The following is a 22,402-nucleotide window of genomic DNA, read 5'->3' as shown; positions in this document are numbered from 1 at the left end:
GAAAAGTTGGTCGGACGAAGTCTAGACTCTACCTCCAGCTGCTTTGTAAGTGAGGTGTTGGCTGGCGTAAGCCCTGTGGAAGAGTCTCGAGTGTTGGGTGATAGTCTCGTGTGTGAGTAGGGTTTTGTATGTACACCCTCTGCTCGTTGTCCAGTGTGTCCCGCCCGGATAGTTTTCGGAGATTCTTGTTAGAGATAATGTTCTGAAGCTGTTCTCCAAACTACGATGACCTTTCGCTTGGGTGCCGTCGTCGGAAGAGTTTAGGTGTGGTGGTAGAAAATATTACATATATTTTAACGATGTAGACGCCGTTGAGAGTCTCTGCTGAAGGTTGTTGTGTCTGTGTGCGATTACCACTGCTAAAGGCGTTTCTTCTGCTTGTAAACTGGACGTGAATCCCTCTAGAACGTTTTAAGATTAAGGACCGCGTCCGCCATTTTGCACGCATGAGCGTAGCCTGCCGCGGCCGTAGAGACCACTTGATCGTCTGTAAAATACAGTGGACAGTGCAGACGGAGTGCAGACGGACAGTGCAGACCCGGAGCACACAGCCATCCAGGATGTTCGTCCTACTTCATCGTACACTGCTCTGCGCACACGTATCGCTGCTGCGGAGGCGTCCTCGCCTTCCTGAACCAGGTGGCCGCATGCGTCCCGTGCACTTCTCCGTTCCCTCCTCGCCTATCTCTCCAGGCCGTCGGGCACTGTTCCAATCCGGGCGGTTGTGGAAGAGGGTGTGGCTTGACCTCTAGCTCTCAAGGTCAAACCTGGTCACCCCGCGAAGGCTGCCGGAGGTAGCGTACTGTACTTTTCGCTACAAAATATGCAGAAATGTATGCTGCACGCCCGCCTATCGTCACCGTCTTCGACACCAGGCTATGGCGCCCAGGGGCATTGTCCACCTGTCCCGTGACAATAGTTACCACTGACTAGAGCCGCTGTTAAACCCCACAGGCCCTTGTACAGTGCTCACGGATTGAAACGCGACACTGCGAGCGCGTGGCCGCCGGTACGTGCAGCGTCGCCCGTAGACGTCTGTGGAAGCTAGGTGTTGCATTGTGGTATACCGCGAGGATGAGAGCGTGTTGACCGTAGGCTTACTGCTTCCGGTTTCCAATGAGTGGGACTGTGGTTCCCCGCAGCAACAGCGGGGCGCTGTGAGCATGGAGCTCTGGGGCGCGTTTGTGCGCCGACAGTAGTAGCCCGGCTATGGCAGCCACAATAGCCCGGCTGTGCGAGCAGCCGATTTCGCAACATCGCGAGAAACTGCAGGTACCACCGCTCCCGCAGCACATGGACCCACAAGAGAACAAGGAACGACGGCTGGCCAGAGCCCGAGCGCTGACCGGCACGTACTCCAACGACACCGGCGCCGTGTACGTGGACGTGGCCCGATACCCGGGCCGACGACACGCGTACGTGGCCGCAACAGTCAGAGCAACGACGGGTGAGCTCGTCACGGCCGGCAGCATGCGGGCCAGGTCGGCGGAGCAGGCGGAGGAGTTGGCCATCGCGCTGGCCCTCTCGATCCCGGAATGCACGACAGTACTGAGCGACTGCCGCGCGACAGTCACCAACTTTGCAAGAAATCAAGTGTGCGCGAGTGCGGTGAGGGCGTGCGGGGCCCCAGACCCAATGCGCGCGCCGATAACGGTACGGTGGTTACCGGCCCACATGGGCGCAGTGGGACCCGAGCCCAACCGGAACGAGTACGCGGACAGGGCGGCGAAGGCGCTGACAGGACGCCCACCCGACCCGCTGTGCCTCGAACGACCGAGACCGGCAACGACGGAGTCGACGACGACGACGGCGAGGACGTCGACGGCGACGACACGGAGGCGGAGGAGCCCGCCCCGTTGACCGCGTACGGAGGGGTCCTGCAGTGGTACCGGGAGCGTCGCAGACGCTACCCGGGGCCGCACCCCGACCTCACCAGGCAGGAGGCGGTGCTCCTCCGCCAATTGCAAGTGAGAGCAACGTGGACTCCCGTGTGGGCCGTACACGCCAGCCCGGAGCTCTACGAAACCGGTGTGTGTGCGGTGTGCGGGGCCGCGAGGGCCACGCTAGCCCACATGATGTGGAACTGCGACGTGAACCCTGACTCATCCGAGGCGCTCCCGCCTCAACTCACCCATGCGGTGGGCGAAAGAGATCTGGACTCTCAACGAGCCGCCGCGCAGTTTGCGCTGAGGGCGGTCCAACGCCAGCAAGCGCGGGTAGTTGCCCCCTCCTAAGAGGGGGATAGCTCCTCTAGCCGAAAAGCAGGCAAATAAAGATGTTATACCCCCCCCCCCCCCTTACGCGTGCCCTTCCAATGCGGCACAGTAATGTTCATGTAATGCACAGTCACGCTCATCTGAATAAAAGAAACTTCTGTACTAAGGAACAGCAAACTTTATTCCAGGATGTAAACTAAAAGAAAAGAAAGACGCCTTTGCAGGTACGTTTGCGTGTGGTGCAGTGAATCAGTACTGCGTCGCTCTCCTCTTTTTTTTTTAGTTTATATCATGGAATAAAGTTGGCTGTTCCTTCGTGCAGACGCTCGTTTTATTTAGATAAGCGTGACCCGGCCTTATACGCACATTATCTGTTTCGCATCGGAAGGGCACGCGTAAGAGCGCCCGAGCAGACGATGTCGCGAAATTGGCTGCGCCGACCGCCGGGCGGCTACCACCGGCGCACAAACGCTCTCCAGGCTCGCAGCGCACCGCTGTCGCTGCCGGGAACCACAGCCCCGCTTATTAAGTACAATGCACTTCTTAAGCGACCCTGAACCTGCGTCCACCGGCGATGTCCGCGCACGTGGAGATGGGCGCGCGCAGCCTGGCCGCTGACATGGCACATACCCACGTGGGGGATTGGCCAGGAATCTCCTCATCTTCCTTGGCAACGGGGGAGATGGGCGCGCGCTGCCTGGCCGCTGACATGGCACATACCCACGTGGGGTATTGGCCAAGAATCGGGCGTGAGAAGGGCTAATGCACCTGCTTAAAGGAGTACTGACACGAAATTTCAAAGCTGAGATCCGCTCTAGCAATCACGTACAACGACAACACAAATAGGTGTCTGTGAATAAATGCATCTTTCTTTCTTTGTAGTTGTGTGTGTGCGTGTGATCTCTCTTTCGCGAACATTACCGAACCGCGCAAATTCAACTCGCGCATTCGCACTTTCACATTCTTCCCCTCGGGGAAATGCGGGGAATTTTTCGGCAACCGGAAGCAGCAAGCCTACGGTTAAAACACTCTCACCCTCGTGGTGTACCACAATGCAACACCTATCTTCCACGGGCGTCCACGGGCGGCGCTGCATGTACCGCAGGCCAGGCGCTCGCAGTGTCGCGTTTCAATCCGTGAGCACTGTACATAATATTTTAAGGTTGAGGTAAGATAGTCACAGCTTATATCCAGTAGTTTTTTATCTAGTTTGACTAGTAAAAAACATGTAAACGTTTTTAGTTTACAAGCGTTGTTTGCTGGGAGAGTTGGTCATTCTGAAAAAATAGCGACAAAACACGGAGACACATGTCAAAGAAAGAACAACACCATATGCTCAGTTGTCAGCCGAGCGAGTGTGCTGTCCTTTCTTCGACTTGTGTTTTCGTGTTTTTTGGCTGGTTTTTCCGAACATTCTCACGTTACCTGTGCAGAATAATGTTTGGAGTGCATAGGCCATGTTTCGATAAATCTCGGTACGGTTGCGTGATTTTGTTTATCAGAGAAGTCCATTCGAAGGTGCTGTTCTCCCATCTCCCTCATCTTCTTTGATTTGGTGTCGTTTCCTGTGACGTGTTGTGTATTTTGGATTGGCTTGGCTCCACCGACAGCACGGCTAGCTGAACCGCGGACAAAATCAGTCGGCTGACCGGGCTGCTTGCGGTCGTCGGAAATTTCGAAAGATGAGTCCCGACAAGACTTGTGACCTGAATAGTGCGGCTATCTATTGTAAAGCTGTAGGGCGTATCAAGCGTACTTAAGTCGATGAATAAAAAAACAACACACTGGCGCATATGAGTCCTCATATTGGTTTGCGACGTTATGGCGACTTCACTTCCCTGCAGTCGTGAGCTGCGCAAGCCAAGGAGCCTTATACGCATGCAGAAAACCTAAGGGTAATGTAAGCCAGGAGAAGAAGCTAACAAGGTAATCCAAGTAAGGGGAAAATAATCAACGAAACCTTTCAATGTAAAGCGTAAAATGGAAATAAGAGAAGCAGATTTTCCGGGGGGTGGACATGCGGTCTATAAACACCCACACATTGGTGATATCTTTTGTTGCCTGAAGGAAAACAGTCACTGGTTCTCAAACAGTTATGGGGATTAGGGGAAAACCTACTGCTGAAGCGTTATTCAAGAAATACTTCGCTGAGCGGCTCAGAATTCGGCAACACCGCAAATACACACCCCGCACAGCATAAAGTGGTTTGCACGGCTTCACAGAGCTTGATTTCGTACGGCGTCCAATTCATTATTTTGGCTTAGTTGTGTAAGGCTATGGGAATTCCGCATTTCTCTTTTCAGGTTTAAACCTCTCGCCTGTTTCCTTTTTTTTTTTTGCACTAGATGATTTTTTTTTCTTTCACTCGGCCAACGTTCTTTATACGGAATTGACAATTTTTCGTCGCAACTTTGATTGCTGCAAGAGCAAGTCGGCAGAATACGCGCGGGCAGACACCAAGAGCCAGCCAATTTTCACCGCGGCCGCCGGTGCCACCGGAAACGACAGCTGGCATGCACAACGCCGAATCAGACGACTTCAGGCATGGTGTGAACTCGCCTGTCATAACAGAGACGAGCCAGGCAAGCTGCGAAGATGAGGGCGAAACGAGTCGCAGCTGAGTGCCTCCGATGAACTGGAGCTTTGCGCTGCTGAGCACGAGGACACGGGTTCGATTGCCGGCTGCGGTGGCCGCTTTTCTCACCGAGACGAAAAGCGAAAACTCCCGTGCGTACGAGATTAAGGCGCACGTTAAAGATCCCCAGGTGTTGTAAAAATTAATCCGGAGCGCTTCACTACGGCACGCATCACCGCCTGCGTTGCGTCGGCGCGTTAAATCCTACAGTCAAACATCAAAAGGTGTACAAATTTGAAAGCTTAGCTTTGCAGAATGATACAAAAACAGGAGCATAAAAATAAGCAGTTCGCTGCATTTCTGAGACAGGAAAGTCCCACAATATTCACCGACCGGGTCGGATGATGCACCGCTGTCCAAGGCGGGCGATGTTGGGTACCTATGAAGCACTGCTTCGTTGTAGGCCACACCGTCCGATGACAATCACGGTGATTCGAGAACACGGGAGCACGTTGGTGTCTTCAAAGACTGTGGTAGCCAATTATGATGTACGCGCGGACATAAGCCGCCATTACATCACGAGATTCCAACAGTGCTGACTTCCGTCTGCACGGGCGCTTCGTTTATAGACCCCCTAAGGTGCAGAAAGAAAATCCACACATAATGCGCCAACTGCAGCTGGGCTGGCTTAGTTCCCTCTTTTCGCCTTCACAAAGTATCGACGCGGTTCGGCGCTGGAAAAGGTACGCCGGCTTCGAAAATACCGTCAAAGTTTCTGGATATCGCAAAGCAGCGGCGATTTTATTGCTATTTGCTTTACGCGCTGTCGCGCGTGGATGTGCTGCGTCTCCTGTACGTGACGGCTGCCCAGCGATGAGCCATAGACGCACGGTGCGAGAACTTTCTCGGAGCCGCTATGGAATAGAAAGGAAGCTCATAAGGAACCGAGCAAGTGTCACAGCAATAATTAGACGCTAAAGAAATTATGCACCCCTCCGTCTTACAACGACGGTTGAACGCAAAGCTTTCTCGTAACGGATTGTTTGGTTTTCGTCTGAGCTTGGACGGAGTTTCCACCATGTCGAAACTGAGCAATTGGGTGCACGCAGGCTGCATAATGCAAGGGACCGAGGTTCGATTCCGACCACTGAACCTCTTGTTTTTTTTTTTTGCTTGTTTGTTTTTGACGTCATCCTCGATCTTTGATCATCGCCAGAGAAAGTTAGATTTCCTGTACAGCGTATTCGCGTTACATACGCCATCACTGTGAACATTAAATCTCCAGTTTAATCAATTAAAGACGCTGTACGAGATGTTTAGACGCCATACGCGGGAGTTTGTGACAGTGCAACTCAATAGACGCACGTATTTTGGGCCGGAACCTAGCGCAACACAGCTTCGCTGTAAAACCACAGCTTCTCCGCAAGGTTACACCTTCGCGCTGTAACCTTGCCACAACCGCAAGTGCATACGGAAAAGCAATAAACACTTAAATATCGTCCAATCATCTCGCAAAAACTCTGCCCTGTAGTTTCACGTCATTTCTGTAGATGTTGTGGACCCCGCAGATGGCAGATGACATTTTTTACCTTTTGCTTTTGTAAACGACGAAAACATGTTTATCTGATGCGGTCTATAGAATGTACGCATAAGCAAAACTCTGAGAAATTCAATTCTGCAAGGCACCATCTCAGAAGAAATGCAATGAAATGGACTGCACGTACGAGGGGTCACAAATGCTTGGCACATTGGACGAGGACGAGGGCAGACTCGCCCCACCGTTTTTAGTATTCGAAAAAATTCCCGCATATATGTTTCTTTATGTAAGGAAGCATTCGTCTTTAGCTTGCTTGTTGACATTTTAAATGAGCACTACCAAGCTTCGTGACTCTTCCTTTGAACCATACTGGCCCCTTTACTTTACTGGACACTGGCCAGTAAAGTTACTATACTGGTCACTTAACCAGGACTCTAAGCGTTCTGATTTGTTTGACTGAAGACTGGTACTCACAAGTGGGGACCCAAACGTTAGCCAAGCCCTTGTTATATTTGGAACAATTAAAACCTTGGATTTTACTTGCTTCAAGGACCGCAAAACTGAAACTTGACGCTGTCTGACGCGGTGTGGCCGGCAAACCAAGCGCCATGTAGGCATCTAAATGAACCGTCTCTTTGAGACCTTGAATGATATCTGGCTCGTTCTGTACAAGAATAAAATGGTTGATATCAAGATGTAAGATAATTTTGAGGACGCTTAAGCTTGGCCTGAATCGCGGAACGCGATGCACTACCGTGCCCAATTCGCATCACATGAAATCCTGCAGAGCGCTGAAGTTTCCGCTCCTGCTAGCCTGCCATCTGCCGGCCAGGGCCTTACAATTTAGTGGGCGCCAAGTTTTCTGTCCCTGCAAACGGTCCCGTCGACGCCGGCTTTTCCGCGCAACGGGGCCCTTAGCGTCAGGCATAAAGCTGCTTGCGTGATAGAAAGGCCTGAATATCTATCCCGGAATTTTACTTATCTCTCATTGGTCGACAACAACTCTGCGATGCAGAAAAATTATCATGTCTATGGGGATTGCCAAATAAAAGTACTTCAACAATTATACAATTTGAATCCGCATAATGTGGGCGTTACCAATGCACTGTTGAAACCACATTTCAGGTCCCCTGAAGCCTACAAGTTTTCCCTAATGCGCGACCTCAAATGTGCGTAGAAAAGCCTAAAACAAATTATCATCAAAGTCAATTTCTGTTTAGGCGGCCACGAAGGGCTAAAGAGCGTCTGAAGCTTGAAAAAGTCGTAATAAACCTGTGTGTCACCAGCAGCGTTTCAGCCTACCTAAGCGAAATTTCAGAAATATCACTATGAAGTTCAAGAAAGCACATTTCTCACCGTGACTTTGTTGTGCATCCTCGTCGTCCCACAGGCGTAGATGTTGTCCAGTGGAAGAACAAACGTGGCCTTGCCTGGTGTCACTACGGGTTGGCATCCTGGAAGAGGCGAAAAGAACCCTCGCAATAATTGCCGCTTGGCCTTGTGCAATCTGACGAAAACTTGAATCTATCGGCCCAGCACAAAACGTTCAGGCGCATCAAAGGCGGTTGAAAGCCTTCTCACGAAAAGTTAAACTTGGTCGGCACTGAAGGTCAATATTAAAACCGATGCGTTAAACACAAGCAGACGAGTTGCAAAGAACACCGAACACTTGTACCTGCAGTCGTGTGATCACCTTAGGAACTTTTCGCACTTTACAGATTCGCCTAGCCGGTCTGATTAATGTCATTTAATGCTCTACTTGCACATATTGCAAAGGGGTTTATTGGTAATGAAGCAGGCAGCAAAGTACACACACCGAAATGAGTCGGCCTGGCTATGTAAGACAGACTGCTCATATTAAACGCGATATGCAACGAAGCTTTACCTGCCCCAAATTGTTTGAACGTGTGGAATATACACTAAAGTCTCTTCTGACCTAATTTTAAACTCCACAAGCACGCAGTGTTTCAAAGCAAAGCTTTCTACCTCTAACTGCCAACGGTTCTTTCGTGGCGTGCGGGACAAGAAACCCGGGACAAGAAGAAAAGAGGCAGTATCTCATCCTACGCTTTTTTTTTTAGTTTAAAAGTGGCACACAGCACAAGTAAAAGTGCTATTGCGATTACTGTTCTCCTCGGCCGGTACAGGCGCGCGCTTCTAGGAAATCTCGCAGCTCTGCACGGAATTTTTCTTTAATTTCCCACCGTTCTTGAAAGAAGCAACAAAATTAAACGCAGAGATAATTCAGTGTCAGAGAAATAATGAAGAAGACGTCATCCAGGTCGGATGATTGGTTGGCGCGGCGCAGCAGTAATATTAAGGCCACACAGAGGAGAACAAAATGTTGATAAGAATAAAGAAACCAGCGCAGGAAAAACTCGGGGTGATACCATGGACACGGTCAGGCAGGCACGCTCTGCATTCATAAAAAAAATAACTTGAAACAAGACGCCCGTCAAAACTGAAATAATTACAAAGGAAGTGCCAGTTCCAGCCGTTTCTTGCGTCGTCTGCTGCGAGACGCCGGCACTCAGCTTCTTACAGGGGATTCCTTAGGAGGTGACGCGCGAGGTGACAACAAGCCTGCTCGCTGCAATGAGAAATTCCCTAAATGCTCCTAACTTTTGTCCCCAACTGACAGTGGTTTCAGGAGCCAATCAAAACGTGGAATATTTTCCTCCTTTTAGCCGCATGCCCCGTTCCTACCTTGCCGTGTGGTTGGCTAGCAGCGCGTTACTTTTCGTTTAGGACGCACTTTGTAAGTGCTTTTTCGTGTTAATTTTCGGCGTTTGAAGTTACTCATCAATGTGTGAAGCGTTGTTTGACCTCATGGGGACTTTAAAGCCGTGGCAGGCTCCCGCAAAGGACTTGAGCGTTGTGATGTATGCGGACGTATGCGACCGAACCCGGTGTAAGCGTAGCTGCGGCTCGCTTCCCCGATCAACATTTAGCTCGGCTACGACGATCACCGAGCTAAATTTCTACATTTCGGTTGTCGTTCTCAAGAAATAAGTGAAGCAGGACATCCTGAAGCGTTTACTGTTCGCAGAAACGCTCCGCACACACGTCTGCCGTGCCTGCCCGCCGGCGGCTCGAACCAACGTAGGTCGCGACAGCAACATCTTGTAGCCACTTTTTAAAATCACACTGATCGCGGAAAAGGAGGTCCACATTCGCGAAAGTGTATGTTAGTGTGGTTAAAAATTGTGCTGCGTAGTGTCGTCATCTGTGATTTTCAAGGCGATGCTCAAATATCTACGCCGACCGGGCGCGGATGTCGGGCCCGGCACCGGCCGAGCGGCGAGCGGCCGAAGGGTGGTGATACCTGCACGCAAAAATCGGCCGAGGCCGTGGCAAGTACCTTGATCATCGATCGCTTAAATGGCAGTCGCCACAGTTACAAACTTCCGCATACCAGAAAGGGGGTGACAGTGTGGTGAAAAGTTGTGTTAGGGACCGTCATTCGCGACTGTAACGATAGCGGCGATGAAATATCTGCCGCGACGTCAAGCCGAAAGTTCCCAACATCGGGCTCCGCACATCCGAAACCGGCGGCGAGCTAGCTGTTGGAGAAGACCCTCTTCTAAAACTCGCCGCGCGCAAGCGTGTTTCTTTGGGTTCCCTAACTTCTTGGGGGCCTCCAACGCTTGGTTCCCCTATTCTTAAGCTGCCCATTACACCACGACGTGTTTCGCCTCGTACGCAACCGCACCTTCTGTCAGGAGTCATTAGTTCTCGTACTTGAGGCTGGAGAAAGGCGCAGGCTCATTGTGAGCAGAGAAAAACCCGTGTTGCAAAGGTATTAATAAAAAAAAACATAGCCACGTCTAAAACCGCTCGAAAGCGTCAAAAACTCGCGTTAATGCTATTTGTATATTGCGGACAAGTTGTCACGAAAAGTAAACATATCAGCAGTACAGAGTATTAGTGATCGCGATCGCTATCGTTAATCAAATCAGGTCCTAAATATAAAAAAAAACATTGGAGGGGATATAGGTACTGCGTAAGCCAAAGTGCAGATCGTACCATCACTTTTAAGCCTGTGCGGCGAAGCAATCCGCTCACCCGTATCACGTAGTCATTCATCTACCAGGCAATGCGCGCAGTACGCGTGGAGAGATCACAACTGAGCGGCACATTTCTGTCGCTGTTGAAAGGTCTATTTTCATGCACACACGGTCGCGTACATGTCACGTCGCAAGTATTTCATAATGAATTAACAGCGTACTTTTCTCGGAACCAATTTTATCGTCCTTGGCGTTAGCTGGCTGCGTACGAGCTGTCGGTGGCGATGGTAGCAACTACCCAGCCACGGTGGTGTCGTCGGGAACAAGCAAGCCGTTGATTGCTTGCCCGCATTATTTATACTGTAAACAACTTTCTCCTGTAATTTGCATCAAAATCGCGAGGAAGGGTTACACGGTGGCCGCAACAAAAAACGTGCGGTCGCATAAGCACAGGAAATGTGTTCTAACAGACGACAGCATAACCCGGCGTCCTACAAGTGACGTCACTCGTAGGTGGCGCCATGGTATGTCCTCAGGACCAATAGGGAGAGGGAGCACCTTGAAAGGAAGAAACTTGGATCGAGCGGACGGGGAAAGCGGGTGTTCCGTCGCCGCCGTAGGGTTGCGTCGTATAGGGCTCCTGTGCTGCCCAGGGGGCGCTGGGAAACCGACTTCCGGGGAGTACTTCCGGGTAGTACAAAGCTGAGGGGGTCCCATGGAATTCCGTGTTCACAGAAGCAAAATGACCTAGATACTCCCGATTGTTTCGCGTTGGCCTCCAACCCATCCCAGACGGGTCCGATCTCGTCGGGCGATCAACTTGGCATTAGGGAAAAAGCTTTGCAGCGCTAAATACGTTTACAGCGTCCACAGAAGTGCTGGGACGGTGACGGCGCCTTGCCACTCGGAGGCTCACCGATGGATACTCGCATGAAGTGAAATTTGAAGTGAAAGCTTCTTGTTTATGCTAATACACTTGGAGCCAAGGACGTTTCAATAGCAGGCGAGCAAAAAAAAAAAAAAGTAACGTAATCGGCGATTATCGTGCGTAAAAGTTTGCGAGCCCGGGGGCTGCAGGCTTTGTCAGCAGCGGTGCCCCGCGCTTTTGCGTACGTGCATGTGCACTATGCGTACACTTTCATTAAACACTGCTGGTTTGCGTCGCCGTTACGACTACATGGTGCAGCGCTAACTTGTCGTTTCATTGCGTGTATCAGTGACCAAATGCAGCGAGCCTCAGAAGCGTGAAATCTGTTTTAGAATTCCGGAAATAGTGACCGTAAAACGAAGTGGTCGGGCGAACTGAGTGGCCGTCATGTTTTCTTGTTTGCTCTCACTTTATTTAATGACGCTCTTGCATCATATATCCCCAGTTCGCACTTAACACACTAGAATAAGAGTCGGCAACGTATTCAGGTGTAGTGCCGAGTTGCATGAAGTTGACCCGGCGGAGAGATGGATGGCAAATCAGGTAAAAGGGGGGAGGGGGGCTTTGAAGGCAAAGAGAAAAAATTCAGATGATTGCCAATAATACTTGACTATAATCTGGCAAAGTGTGAATATGGGGGACAAATGCAGCTGGAAGGGATCAATTTTCTGACCTTGTCTCCCCGTCAAACACCATTGAAGGTCAAAACTGGTGTTTTAGCGTTCAGATTGTTGGTGACAGTGGGAGGGGTGGGGGTTCTGAAGGCATTCTGGGGGCCGCATAATACAGCCCCGCGGGCCACATTCGGCCCGCGGCCTGTAGGTTGCTGACCCTTGCAGTAGACATAACGAACTCCGTCAGTGATGATCGTATGTAAATATTTGGGCCGCGCACCATGTGGCGGTGTTATAAATATAGAATTACACATCTTTGTTACAGCAGACATGCGATTTCGTGCTTGTTTTGCGTCATTTAATTGCGCCTAATTTGTTTGTTTGACGCTATCGCCTCCCCTATTCGCTAGTATACATGTACCCTGCCGTTCGTAAACCGTGTGGCGTATAATGTTAAGCAAGAATCCTTTAGTTTGCAAAAATACAAAATGAAATTTCAACTCGTTTTCAAGGTGGTGCCAGGGGAGCAGTGTCAACTGAGTCGGCGGCGCTTCTCGCGTCTTCATGCATATGCTCCCGCTGAAACAACCATTTACAGTTACCTCAGGATATATAGGGTGAGCAGCATTCTGTGTTTATGGTATGCTTTCGAACTGTTTATTTGTCAACGGTACGCATGAATAACGGACGATAAGGATCGTCAGGAAGTTAGACCACCCGGCTTGGGGATACTGTCCCACGTAGCTAAGATCACGACAGGTCGCTCAAAAGAAAGACGATAAAATAACTTGTTGCAGCGGATATTATTTTGTTTATTCTCTGCAACTACTTTAAGGATATTTTATTCAGTATGCAGTCACTTAAACCCACCACAATGTGATTAAATTAAGCGCAGCCAACTTTTGCTCTGGCTTGTAATTGAAAACACATGGAGTACGGTGAGGGTCGTCTGCTTTTGTACTACCCAAAGGCGTCGGCCACTATAGGGCGCTGCATGCCCCCAAAACTCCAGCGCAGGAGCCCTATGTGTTTTCGCGTTCGTCGGCAGCTCGATGGGAGCTTCAAATTCAAGGTCCGCCTGCCACCTGAACTTCGACTTCTCGCGGTTGGCATGTTGGTGTACTGCTGCTGCGTGGGGCCGTCGAAGGTTAACTCCCGCTCACGAGTACCTGTCTGTTTGCTTACGGCTCTTCAGCAAGTGGTCTTGCCCGCCTGGGGACTTTTGCACATCAAGCAGCGTCAAACGGGGGTTCAGAATAAAAAGAGATAGGGACGAGGCGGCGGAGCGGTGCAAAATGCGGGAAGAATGCCGGTTTATCTGCACCAGGGTGCGTCGTATGTAGCGGACCGCGAGGACTCACGTTTTATATAATGGGGGTTTTTAATTCATCTTTTCTATGGGGAGTTTGCGGTATTCGTCGTAAGAAGCGAGTTGATCGTCGTAAGTCCGAGGGACGCATCGGTGGGGTTCCCCTTTATTACAAAATGCGGAAGGAGCAACTGGATCTAATAAATAGCGATTATAAAAGTGCTCTCAGCTTTCTCGCAATCCTCAAATTTACTAAACTAACTAGTTTAAATCGCTATAAATGGGAATCACTAAGCTCACATGCGAAATTCTTTCCATGTCTGCGCATGTGTCGCGCGGTGGTGTAGCCCCGAGCTAGCACATCAGGATGGCTAGGTTCCGCTACCTCACTTTTCGAACGCCGCTTTTCTTTGTTTTCTTTCCACCGACCCATGAACGGGCTACAGCGGCGGCGTCCGCCGCTCTAGCCCGACGCTTCTACGTTCGGGATGGCGTCCCCGTGAATTTCAGGTAACGGCTGGTAAAATGTCTGGTTTAGCAGCTTTAGCACAAGCTGTGGTCAAAGCAGGTCATTTGTTTTATTTATCAGGTTTGTTGTCTAATGCTTTCTTAATAATATTCATCATATTACATTTCCCCTGGCTATGCCGCACGTTTGGCTAAACGAATTCGAAATCTTTCTTCAATTAGGCAGTTTATATTTACTTGTCATTGCCGGCATGACTATAAATTTTGACACAATTTTAAAAAGTGAACTAAAACGAATAAAGCTAATTGTCTTTTACTTTACCATAGTTTCGTAAACTAAATGGACATCCTTAATCAGGAATAAAGAATGAGGCCCCTGGCTTGTGATTTAAGGACTGCTCACGCCGCTGCAAATTTCGTCGAAAGACGGCGGTCTCGTGCCGGCCGTGCCACGTAAATGTCCCCCTTCCCTTCCCCCTATCTCGCACGCTCTTGTCTTCCCGTTTCGCCCCCCTGATAAACACAGGGGAGGTTTGCCCAAGTGAATTCAATTTTGCCGCGTTCCACTGCTCGCGCTTGTCCTTGTCTTCTGAGTCCGTGGGTTTTTTGTGTGCTTAGGATGAATGTTATGGAATACCAACTAGCCCGAACGCAAGCCCTTCTACAGGAACTTTTCGTCACATTTGACCTTGAAGCACTGCCACAAGAAGGCACGTGAGCAGCTTTTTGTATTGTGAGATCAAAACATCTTTTCAAAGGGCATTATTTCAATTACTTGCGCAAATCTCAACCAGCCATGTATACCTATAAAGAGAAGTGCCCGACTGACTGACTGACTCACTCATTTACTGATTTATCAACGCCCAGCCAAAACTGCTACACCGAGAGCTTGAACTTTCGTGAATACATTCGTGTCGTGGCGAAGGGGCTGACTAAGGCGGCAGTTTCCGAAATTGTATTCCTAAGCAAGGAAATAGAGGAACTTTTGTCTTCGTAAGTTGGGAATTACCTGGCTCGCCCTTTCACATATCCAAGTAATTTTTTATGATATACAAATATCGATAAAGCAGTTTTCCGGTTTTCCCCTAACAAACACCATTGGACGATACTGCGTTTCGGTAGAAAATGGGTGTTCTCAAGGATTCTCCAATAAATGTTTCACTGATTGATTTTCCCAACTGGTTCTTGGTAATGAACGTTACTACTACAAATACACAAAACAAATTTTAAGGATTTGGCCATGCGACGCCGGTAAAGGCCGAAAAGAATTGTTTTTGAATGACACGCCTGCTGAGCCGAAAAAGCCTAACAGGTGATATCAACGCCTAGCCAAACTGCTCAATCAAATGGTTTAAAATTTTGTCAGCACATTGTTTATAGTATAGGAGCTGAATATTGCTGAAATTTAAAAAAAAAATTGCACTCGGGAGATAGTTGACAGCGCTGAAATAGGTATTTATGTGTTTTATCTTAGGCCAGTTCAGATATTTACCTGGTTTTTGTTTTTACGAATAGCTTATACATTATTTAAAGGCTGCTTTAGAACATCTTTCCATAACATTCACCCGCCACCATAATTTTGAGAAAATTACAGCTTATAAAAAATTACTGAATAGCTAAACTTGGTATTTATTACTGTTAGCTTTATTCCTTGTAGTTCACGTTTTTAAAATTGTGTCAAAATTTACAGTCACGCCGGTGGTGTATCGAATTCGTTTTTGCTTGAAAATGCTGGACATAAAGTTGCCTAAAAATGCATTTCCGGATTTTGCCATAACACGCTTATCAAGAGACGAGCGGGATTTTTTTAACTTACACCTCTCTGGATGTAGAATTCAAGTCAATTTTCCCGCGGCCGCATAGCTCTCTCCATCTGTTAGGAGTTTCTCCAACCACACGCCTCCCCGTACAATCCTATGGTATTTATCATAAAAATGTGACTGATGAGTGCCCTTCACACCTACTGAGATAGCACTTCCCATGGGTGAGTAGTTGCTTGAGCACACCATCTTGGTAAAATTTGTTTCGGGAGGGTTCCAATTAAACACAAGTTCCAGCCTTTTTCCATTACCACACGCCTCCGGTAGCAGCCTATGTATTGACAGCACTTCGCGGTGAACTACCTAATTATGACAAAAAATAACTCAGCAGGTGTTATCCCCATTAGTGTGTTTATTATAGTGGCCCGGCCCGGGCCGCTAGTTTTTAAATAAAAGAACAAAGCCCATATCACTTGTGTTGATGTCTTGCCTCAAATACGCCTAATGTTTTCTTGTTGCTCAACAATTTTGACGGGTATGAACATTGCCACCACATTTGGAAGTTTAAAAATGCTTTGTCTATACAAACGCCTCGTTCAGGGATTCTTGTGGTTTTTGGGCGAATGGCCGAATCGAGGGACAGAGCCAGGCAGACCAAAATTTTCGCGTTTATGCAGCCCAAGAAAGACTTTCGTCTGTAATATTTTTGAGTGGCGCCCCATCTTACCCAAACACGAGCAAAGTAAATACCCGTACGTTTTCTAACCATGACACTGATGTGTGTTTCCTAGAGCTTCCCTTCGCTTCGCTTTCCTGGAGCTTCGCAATATAACATCGCTCTACCTTGGGCGTGAAGTTTTTGTGACGCAAGAGCTACTCTGTTTTCTGCTGAGCGTTCGCAATAACCCTAACTTTGCCTCGAGCCGTTTGTCCGCGCGCGGAGGAAAAGTCCACTGAACCACAGCGATCTAACGATGTGCTACAAAATTATCATCCAGTACGGATTACAAATGCCAAGAGCCAGTCTTTTATTCGTTACGTCGTATGGTGGGGTAATGCTTGCAGTGCCGCTGATAGGCAATAAAGATTTTTTTTCCTTCACTTTCAATCCAAACCCCATGGTGGTGTTTGCTCCTCTGCGTGGTTCTGTTTTAGGAAAAATTCATGGCAACGACGTACGTAAACGGGTGTTACGACTTACCTTCGTAGCCTTTCAGTTTCTCCAAATATGGAACAGACTTTGAGTCATTTATGAACACGACCACCTTCATGTCGTTGCTGGAGCAGGTGACGTCATACTGCACTGCATGAAAGAAAGAAAGAAGACGTCCTTCACTAATTGCACTTTTCCCTTCAGAACAACTGTATCTGCGACTTGAGCTATGGCTGCTTAAGGTGGGAGAGATCAAAAAACTAACTGTGGAAGAAGTGTATGCTTGTCGGGTTTCAAGTTAAAAATATGCAACAACTTCAGGACATCTTCGGTGCTCTCTACAGCGCCTTCTTTTCTAGGAGCACACCTCAAGCACTGCTAAAACGATTTACAAAATTAAAATGGCCGGCTATGTTGCCATTTCGCCGGTATATACCGCATTAAACAGGGTCAAGAGTAATTTAGAACCATTTGCTTAAATTTAAACGCCGGGACCAAGAACCAACTGCTATTTCCATTGTTTAGTTTTCCTTCGCTAACTGATATAGTGCTAGTACTGCGGCGGAGCTCTGCAAGCAAGACGTCGGAATCCATTGTGTGCAACCTATATAATGTTCCCCGCAAGGAATTCCCAAAGCAAAAGTCGGCTAAGTCACAACACATCCCAACCTGGACTAAATCAAATGCGCAAACCACAGCGCTATACACTAATAAATTACTTCCCCTTCGATTTAAACTCGTGTGGAAAAATACCTGCAAGAAATCTGAGAATTATCTACTAATGCCTAAGCATTCGTGTCCTTGTACCCCTCATTTTAAAGGTGCCCTGCAGCAGTTCTGCGACTTTTTTTTTGGAATAGTAATAGCTTTCAGATTGCAGTCGATAAGTATATCCAGCACTGGAAGTTACAAACTCCCTCCGCCAGAAATAACTGCTTTGTGCCCATCAGAAAACTGAGAAATTTGGTCAAATTATTTTTTCAACTTTCCGGGATTTTCTGTTTTTCCACCACACGAAATGCGTCATTACAGCGATTAGGCGGCTATTGCCCTGCTTGGCTTCAGCTGAAGCAATAAACGCCCTCGATAGCCACCTTATAAAAACACGCCAAGGAAGCAAAGCATAAACCGAAGGCGGATCTGCTACGACGAGCAAATCACGCTGTTCCGCTCCGCGTTGGCGAGAACTAAAGCTTTCACAATGCTTCCAGACACGAGGGAAAAAGTGAAATCGTTTACCGGCAGTGTTGCAGAGTCTTTTCCTGTTTTATTTCCTACACCCAAATAGATATATTCGCTCTAATAAAACCATTAAACGTGTTAACTGCCCAAAATGCGCATCTTTGTGCAGATGCGTGGCGTTACACGGTTGGTAGTTTTCGACGATTTATTCCTTGGTGGTTAGTTTTAGCAGCCGAGCTGTTGTAGCTGGCCGTAATGTGTCGTGCTTACGCGTAACGCGTTAACATTACGAAAAAAAATCGAGGGATATTGAGCGTTTGCCTCAACGCGACCGCCGAGCGTCCCCGGCGCGCTCCCTCTTTAACAAAGAAGGCTTTAACAAAAAAAAAATTCATGCACCCTTCCGTCTAACCACGACGATCCTTGAACGCGAATCTTTTTCGTAATGGATTATTTGCTTGTCGTTTGAGTTGCCCACAGCGCTTGTAACATGTCGAAATGGATTAATCGCAGCGCGGGCGGCCTCATAACGCACGGGACACAGGTTTGACTGCGGCTACCTCAAGCGTTTTTCTTTCACTCGTCCCACGATCATTCATCATCACCGTAAGGAAAAGTTGGCTTTCCTGCAGGCCGTCTTTGCTTTACAGACGCATCAGTGAGAACACTGAAGCTTCTCTTTAAAACTGGCGAAAACCCCGAGGAGGGAGAAAATGCCGAGCGCTCACGAACGCGTGCCTTGCGACAACCGCCCAGCGCCCCCGGCTCGGACAGCGGTAATCTGTTCGTCACTGCTCACATAGAAAGAAATCCTGCAGTTTCGACAGTAAGGATGACTATTAGCACAGTGCAAAACGACGCGGAACATGTAAATAAACAATTTTAAACTACAAATGCGTAGCGATGTGTCCTTCACTGCTCATGTAGAAAGAGATCCCGCAGCTTCGCTACGGCTCAAGCCTTGCCCGACTTAGTGCAAGCTTCCACAGCTTTTTCTCTTCTCAGGCTTCTTTTCATTATCGTGCTCAGCTCAGTGTATTAGTGTAATAGATAATTTTGCATGCCTAAGTTCAGTTTTATTTTTAGGAGTAATATCGTAACTCTCCCTTTTTCAGAATTTTAAAAACAATTATCTCTATTTACGCTAAACCATTACGTGCGTTAACTTCGCCCATTATCCCATTTTCAGCGAATGCAGGTCGTTACGCGGTTGCCGCTATTTCACAATTTTCGTACTTCCATTTGCCTTTTTGGATTTTTTTTCTGTTTTGCCTTTGTCTTCTGAGTACGGAATACAGAACGTACATTTTGCACTACAGTAGTATGTTTTTAATATTTGTTTTAGATGTTTGCTTACTTCGCACAACTATCTCTATTTACACTGCTCTAACGATTACACTTTAAATTGGATAATTATGCATTCCTATGCAATGCCGAAAGTTACACCGTTGAAATTGCGGGGTACTAGGCAAATAACGTTTCTGCAATGAAACCATCCCTTGCGAATCAAAGGAGTGCAGCTGCATGCCACATTCTTTTATTAAAGGGGCACTGACACAAAAATTTAGCATCTTGTTTTTTTCGTTGCGATAAGTAGCTAGTGACCTGCTTATAACCTGTAGAAACCTCATTTGCTCCAGCGTGCGACGGTTGTTTAATTAGAGGGATTTTAAATGCGGCCAGTCGCAGTTTCGGTTTCAGCGAGTGCCGCGAAACGATGGATTTTGTGGATTTTGTGTGGACAAAGCTGACCACGTGACCGTCGGAGGGATATCACAGAGCAGAGCCGCCGTAGCACTGTCGAATCCGCATCGACGGCAGTTTCTGCGAATGCCCCCACGTACTGATCTCGTGAGGCGCTTAATTAAAAAGCGACCGTGGATGTGACGCAGGCGCTGCGAGTGCAAATGCTACCGCGGCTAAAGAACGACGCGCGACGCTCGAGACGGTGGGTGGCAAGACGCGCGCTGGGAGCAGCCGGCCAGTCTGCCTACAGGTCCGCCTACAGATGTCTTCGGCTCAGCACTGCGGCGGATATTCGAGTGCCGCTCTCGTAAGCGGTGCAGATGACAATTTTTAATGCAACCCGCCATCGCATCATTAACTCCTTTCTCATTTAAGCCACTATGGTCGGGACTTGGGGACAATTTCGTGCAGCGGTAACAAGCTATCACCTGCTATCACTCGAGCTACCTGCGCCGGCCTGGGCCACTTCGCGGCCGTGGCCGCCGCCTGCACAGCGACCGTGCGGCTAGCTCAGTGGGCTTTTCGTGCCTCCGGCGCGTTTTCGCATCCAATGGTAATATACAGTAATAGAAACAGAGTGCCTGGAATCGCTGTAGAACTTTGGTCGCGGCCAGCTGCCCGATTAGCTGACGAAATCACGGCGCCTCCGCCGCCAACGATCGGGTCGTTCGTTCTCGAGAGCAGAAGCTCCGCCCTCCGGCCCTCCGATTGGAGCGGCGAGCCGGGCGAGTTCGCGTAAAACGCCGGTAGTGCGGAAGCGGCAAACACAAACTCGTGACGTGTTTGGATGTTGTTTATTTACAATTGCGCGTGGTCCTCTGCTGGCTGCTCGGTTGCGTTTCGCACACTTCAAAATTGATTATAAATATGTTCTAGGCTGTATTCGCCGCTGATATTTTGCAGATGATGTATATGTGTTCCCACCAATCTATCTCCGATGTTATCTCGCCTTCAAAATTTCGTGTCAGTGCCCCTTTAATGTTCTCGCTTAATTTCTAGCCGTACTCCCTAAGTCTATTGGATGAGTAACCAGGAATTTTTATCTCGATTTCACGTACTGTCAGATACAGGGGTTACTCCTAACAGGTACTTTACAATTTCATATCGGTTTGGGCTACCGACTTCGCCCATATGTCGGCGGTGCTATACGGGATCTATGAATCCATCGGATACATTCTGCGCCAGCCACCGGCTACCATTTTCTGATTAAAGACCAGATCTTCACAGTCTGCGAAGTGCTAGCCGTTTCAACTTTCACAAACAGGTTCACTGTTAAATGACCGATCTACATCAACTTCAATACGTCGCTGGTCATCGTCTAACCCCCACGTGGCTCCCAGGCGAAAGCGGCATCATGACAAACCAGAAAGTGGATTGTGGCTTGACTGAAATTTAAATTGTGGCTCAGCTGCAACTGTCAAACCTTTATTAGGTGTTCAGCTTATACCGAATCAAGGTGCCGTTCCAGCATGAAATAGAATGCCTCCAACCTCGAACATTAAGACTGAGACAGGTACTTGGGTCTTGGCCCTCTCCTTCCACTCCACGCAAGGCCTATTCGCGTTATTTGAGTTCCTAATGATAATTTCTGTATCCACGACATTGTAGCCTGCCCTTCATTCTGAGAAACTTGTAACTAAATGCCCTGAAACAGGAATGTATTTTATTTTTGCCTTACTTTTTATTTGTCTCTGCTATTGTTGTCATCACAACTACTGCATTTTTTCTGTTCGCTTTCCCTGAAGAGTAGCATGCCGGCCAGCCTTTTTGCATTTTTCAATTAAGTAAACCTCTCTCTCTCTCTCTCTCTCTCTCTCTCTCTCTCTCTCTCTCTCTCTCTCTCTCTCTCTCTCTCTCTCTCTCTCTCTCTCTCTCTCTCTCTCTCTCACAAACACACACACACGCACACACGCACAAACACACACGCACACACACACACGCACACTGACTCTTTCCAAGCGCCTCGCAAGTTCCAAAATTCTGTGTAATCAAGGTTTTTTGGGATGAGATTTTTATTTCTGACAATATCGCAAAACAAAATGGTCAGTGCGGGTTTCGAGTAAGTGACGCCTACAGAATCCTAAGGAGATGGAAACAGCAACCCAAAGCTCTGCTGCTTTACATTTTCAGATTGATAAATAGGAATAGTGAGAAATTAGGCCTAATGCAGACGGAATCGCTGAATCGTTGAAATTAACTATATTTTACGACACTTTTGAACATATGCGTAAGAAAAGTTCGCTCATCCCGGATTGTCGTGTTTTCTGGTAACCGCTTTCCAGCTTCCATTATTGTGCTCTGTTGGCATCGTTTCCGCGCGAATCCGCGACGTCAGCAATGACATGCGGTTGCCTTCTGTGCGGTGCGGTAATTTACACCAGCAACGTATCGGCATTTAATGCGACCACCCCAGCTGCGAATAATATCGCTTCAAGCTGCGTATCTATGACAATTGAAGCCGCCATTTATTCTACATCAGATCTTGATGACTAGATTTATTTTCTAACATGAACTCGCAACCCCAAAATACGGCCCCTACATTGGCGCGTTCCGGGTGGTACAGCACTGTAGGTCGCGAGAGATCACGATTCTGCCCCTTATTGAGACGGTAGCATCAAGAAGGCCGATGACAACCCCACGGAAGATGACGAAGTGCACTCTTGTAGGGCATTGCTTCTACCGTATAAAATCTATTCCACTACTTTTTGCTTTCAATCTGCCGGACACCGCATCCTTCTGAGCGGTGACGGACGAGGATTCCTCAGAGCAGCTGGACGGTGCCAAACCGTAAGTGCGCGTCTCCTTCCGAAAGCTCGCCGTCCTTCAAACTGACGCCGACAGCGAGGACATTGCGCTAAACAGCACCCGGTGACACCGACTCTATAGTGATGGCCGTTAACCACACCT

The 22,402-nt window shown here is 48.4% G+C and overlaps 1 protein-coding gene across 2 annotated transcripts in view; it reads right to left on the bottom strand.

The window, feature by feature from the left end:
* The window catches only part of Qsm (Zona pelucida superfamily protein qsm), a 240,933-nt gene that overhangs the window by 43,269 nt on the left and 175,262 nt on the right, over positions 1-22,402 (bottom strand). For both annotated transcript variants that reach the window (XM_077707885.1, XM_077707886.1), the window contains exons 2-3: positions 16,616-16,717; positions 7,685-7,782 (exon numbers count right to left, since the gene is read on the bottom strand). In XM_077707885.1, the coding sequence (XP_077564011.1) occupies positions 7,685-7,782; positions 16,616-16,717 (200 nt within the window). The remainder of the gene's footprint in view (positions 1-7,684; positions 7,783-16,615; positions 16,718-22,402) is intronic.

The sequence above is a fragment of the Haemaphysalis longicornis genome, unplaced genomic scaffold (genome assembly GCF_048455015.1).
Source record: "Haemaphysalis longicornis isolate Haplotype H1 unplaced genomic scaffold, Haemaphysalis longicornis Haplotype H1 scaffold_4, whole genome shotgun sequence".
Lineage (NCBI taxonomy): Eukaryota > Metazoa > Arthropoda > Arachnida > Ixodida > Ixodidae > Haemaphysalis > Haemaphysalis longicornis.
The sequence above is the reverse complement of the archived record's forward strand: the minus strand, read 5'-3'. Positions and strand labels throughout refer to the sequence as shown.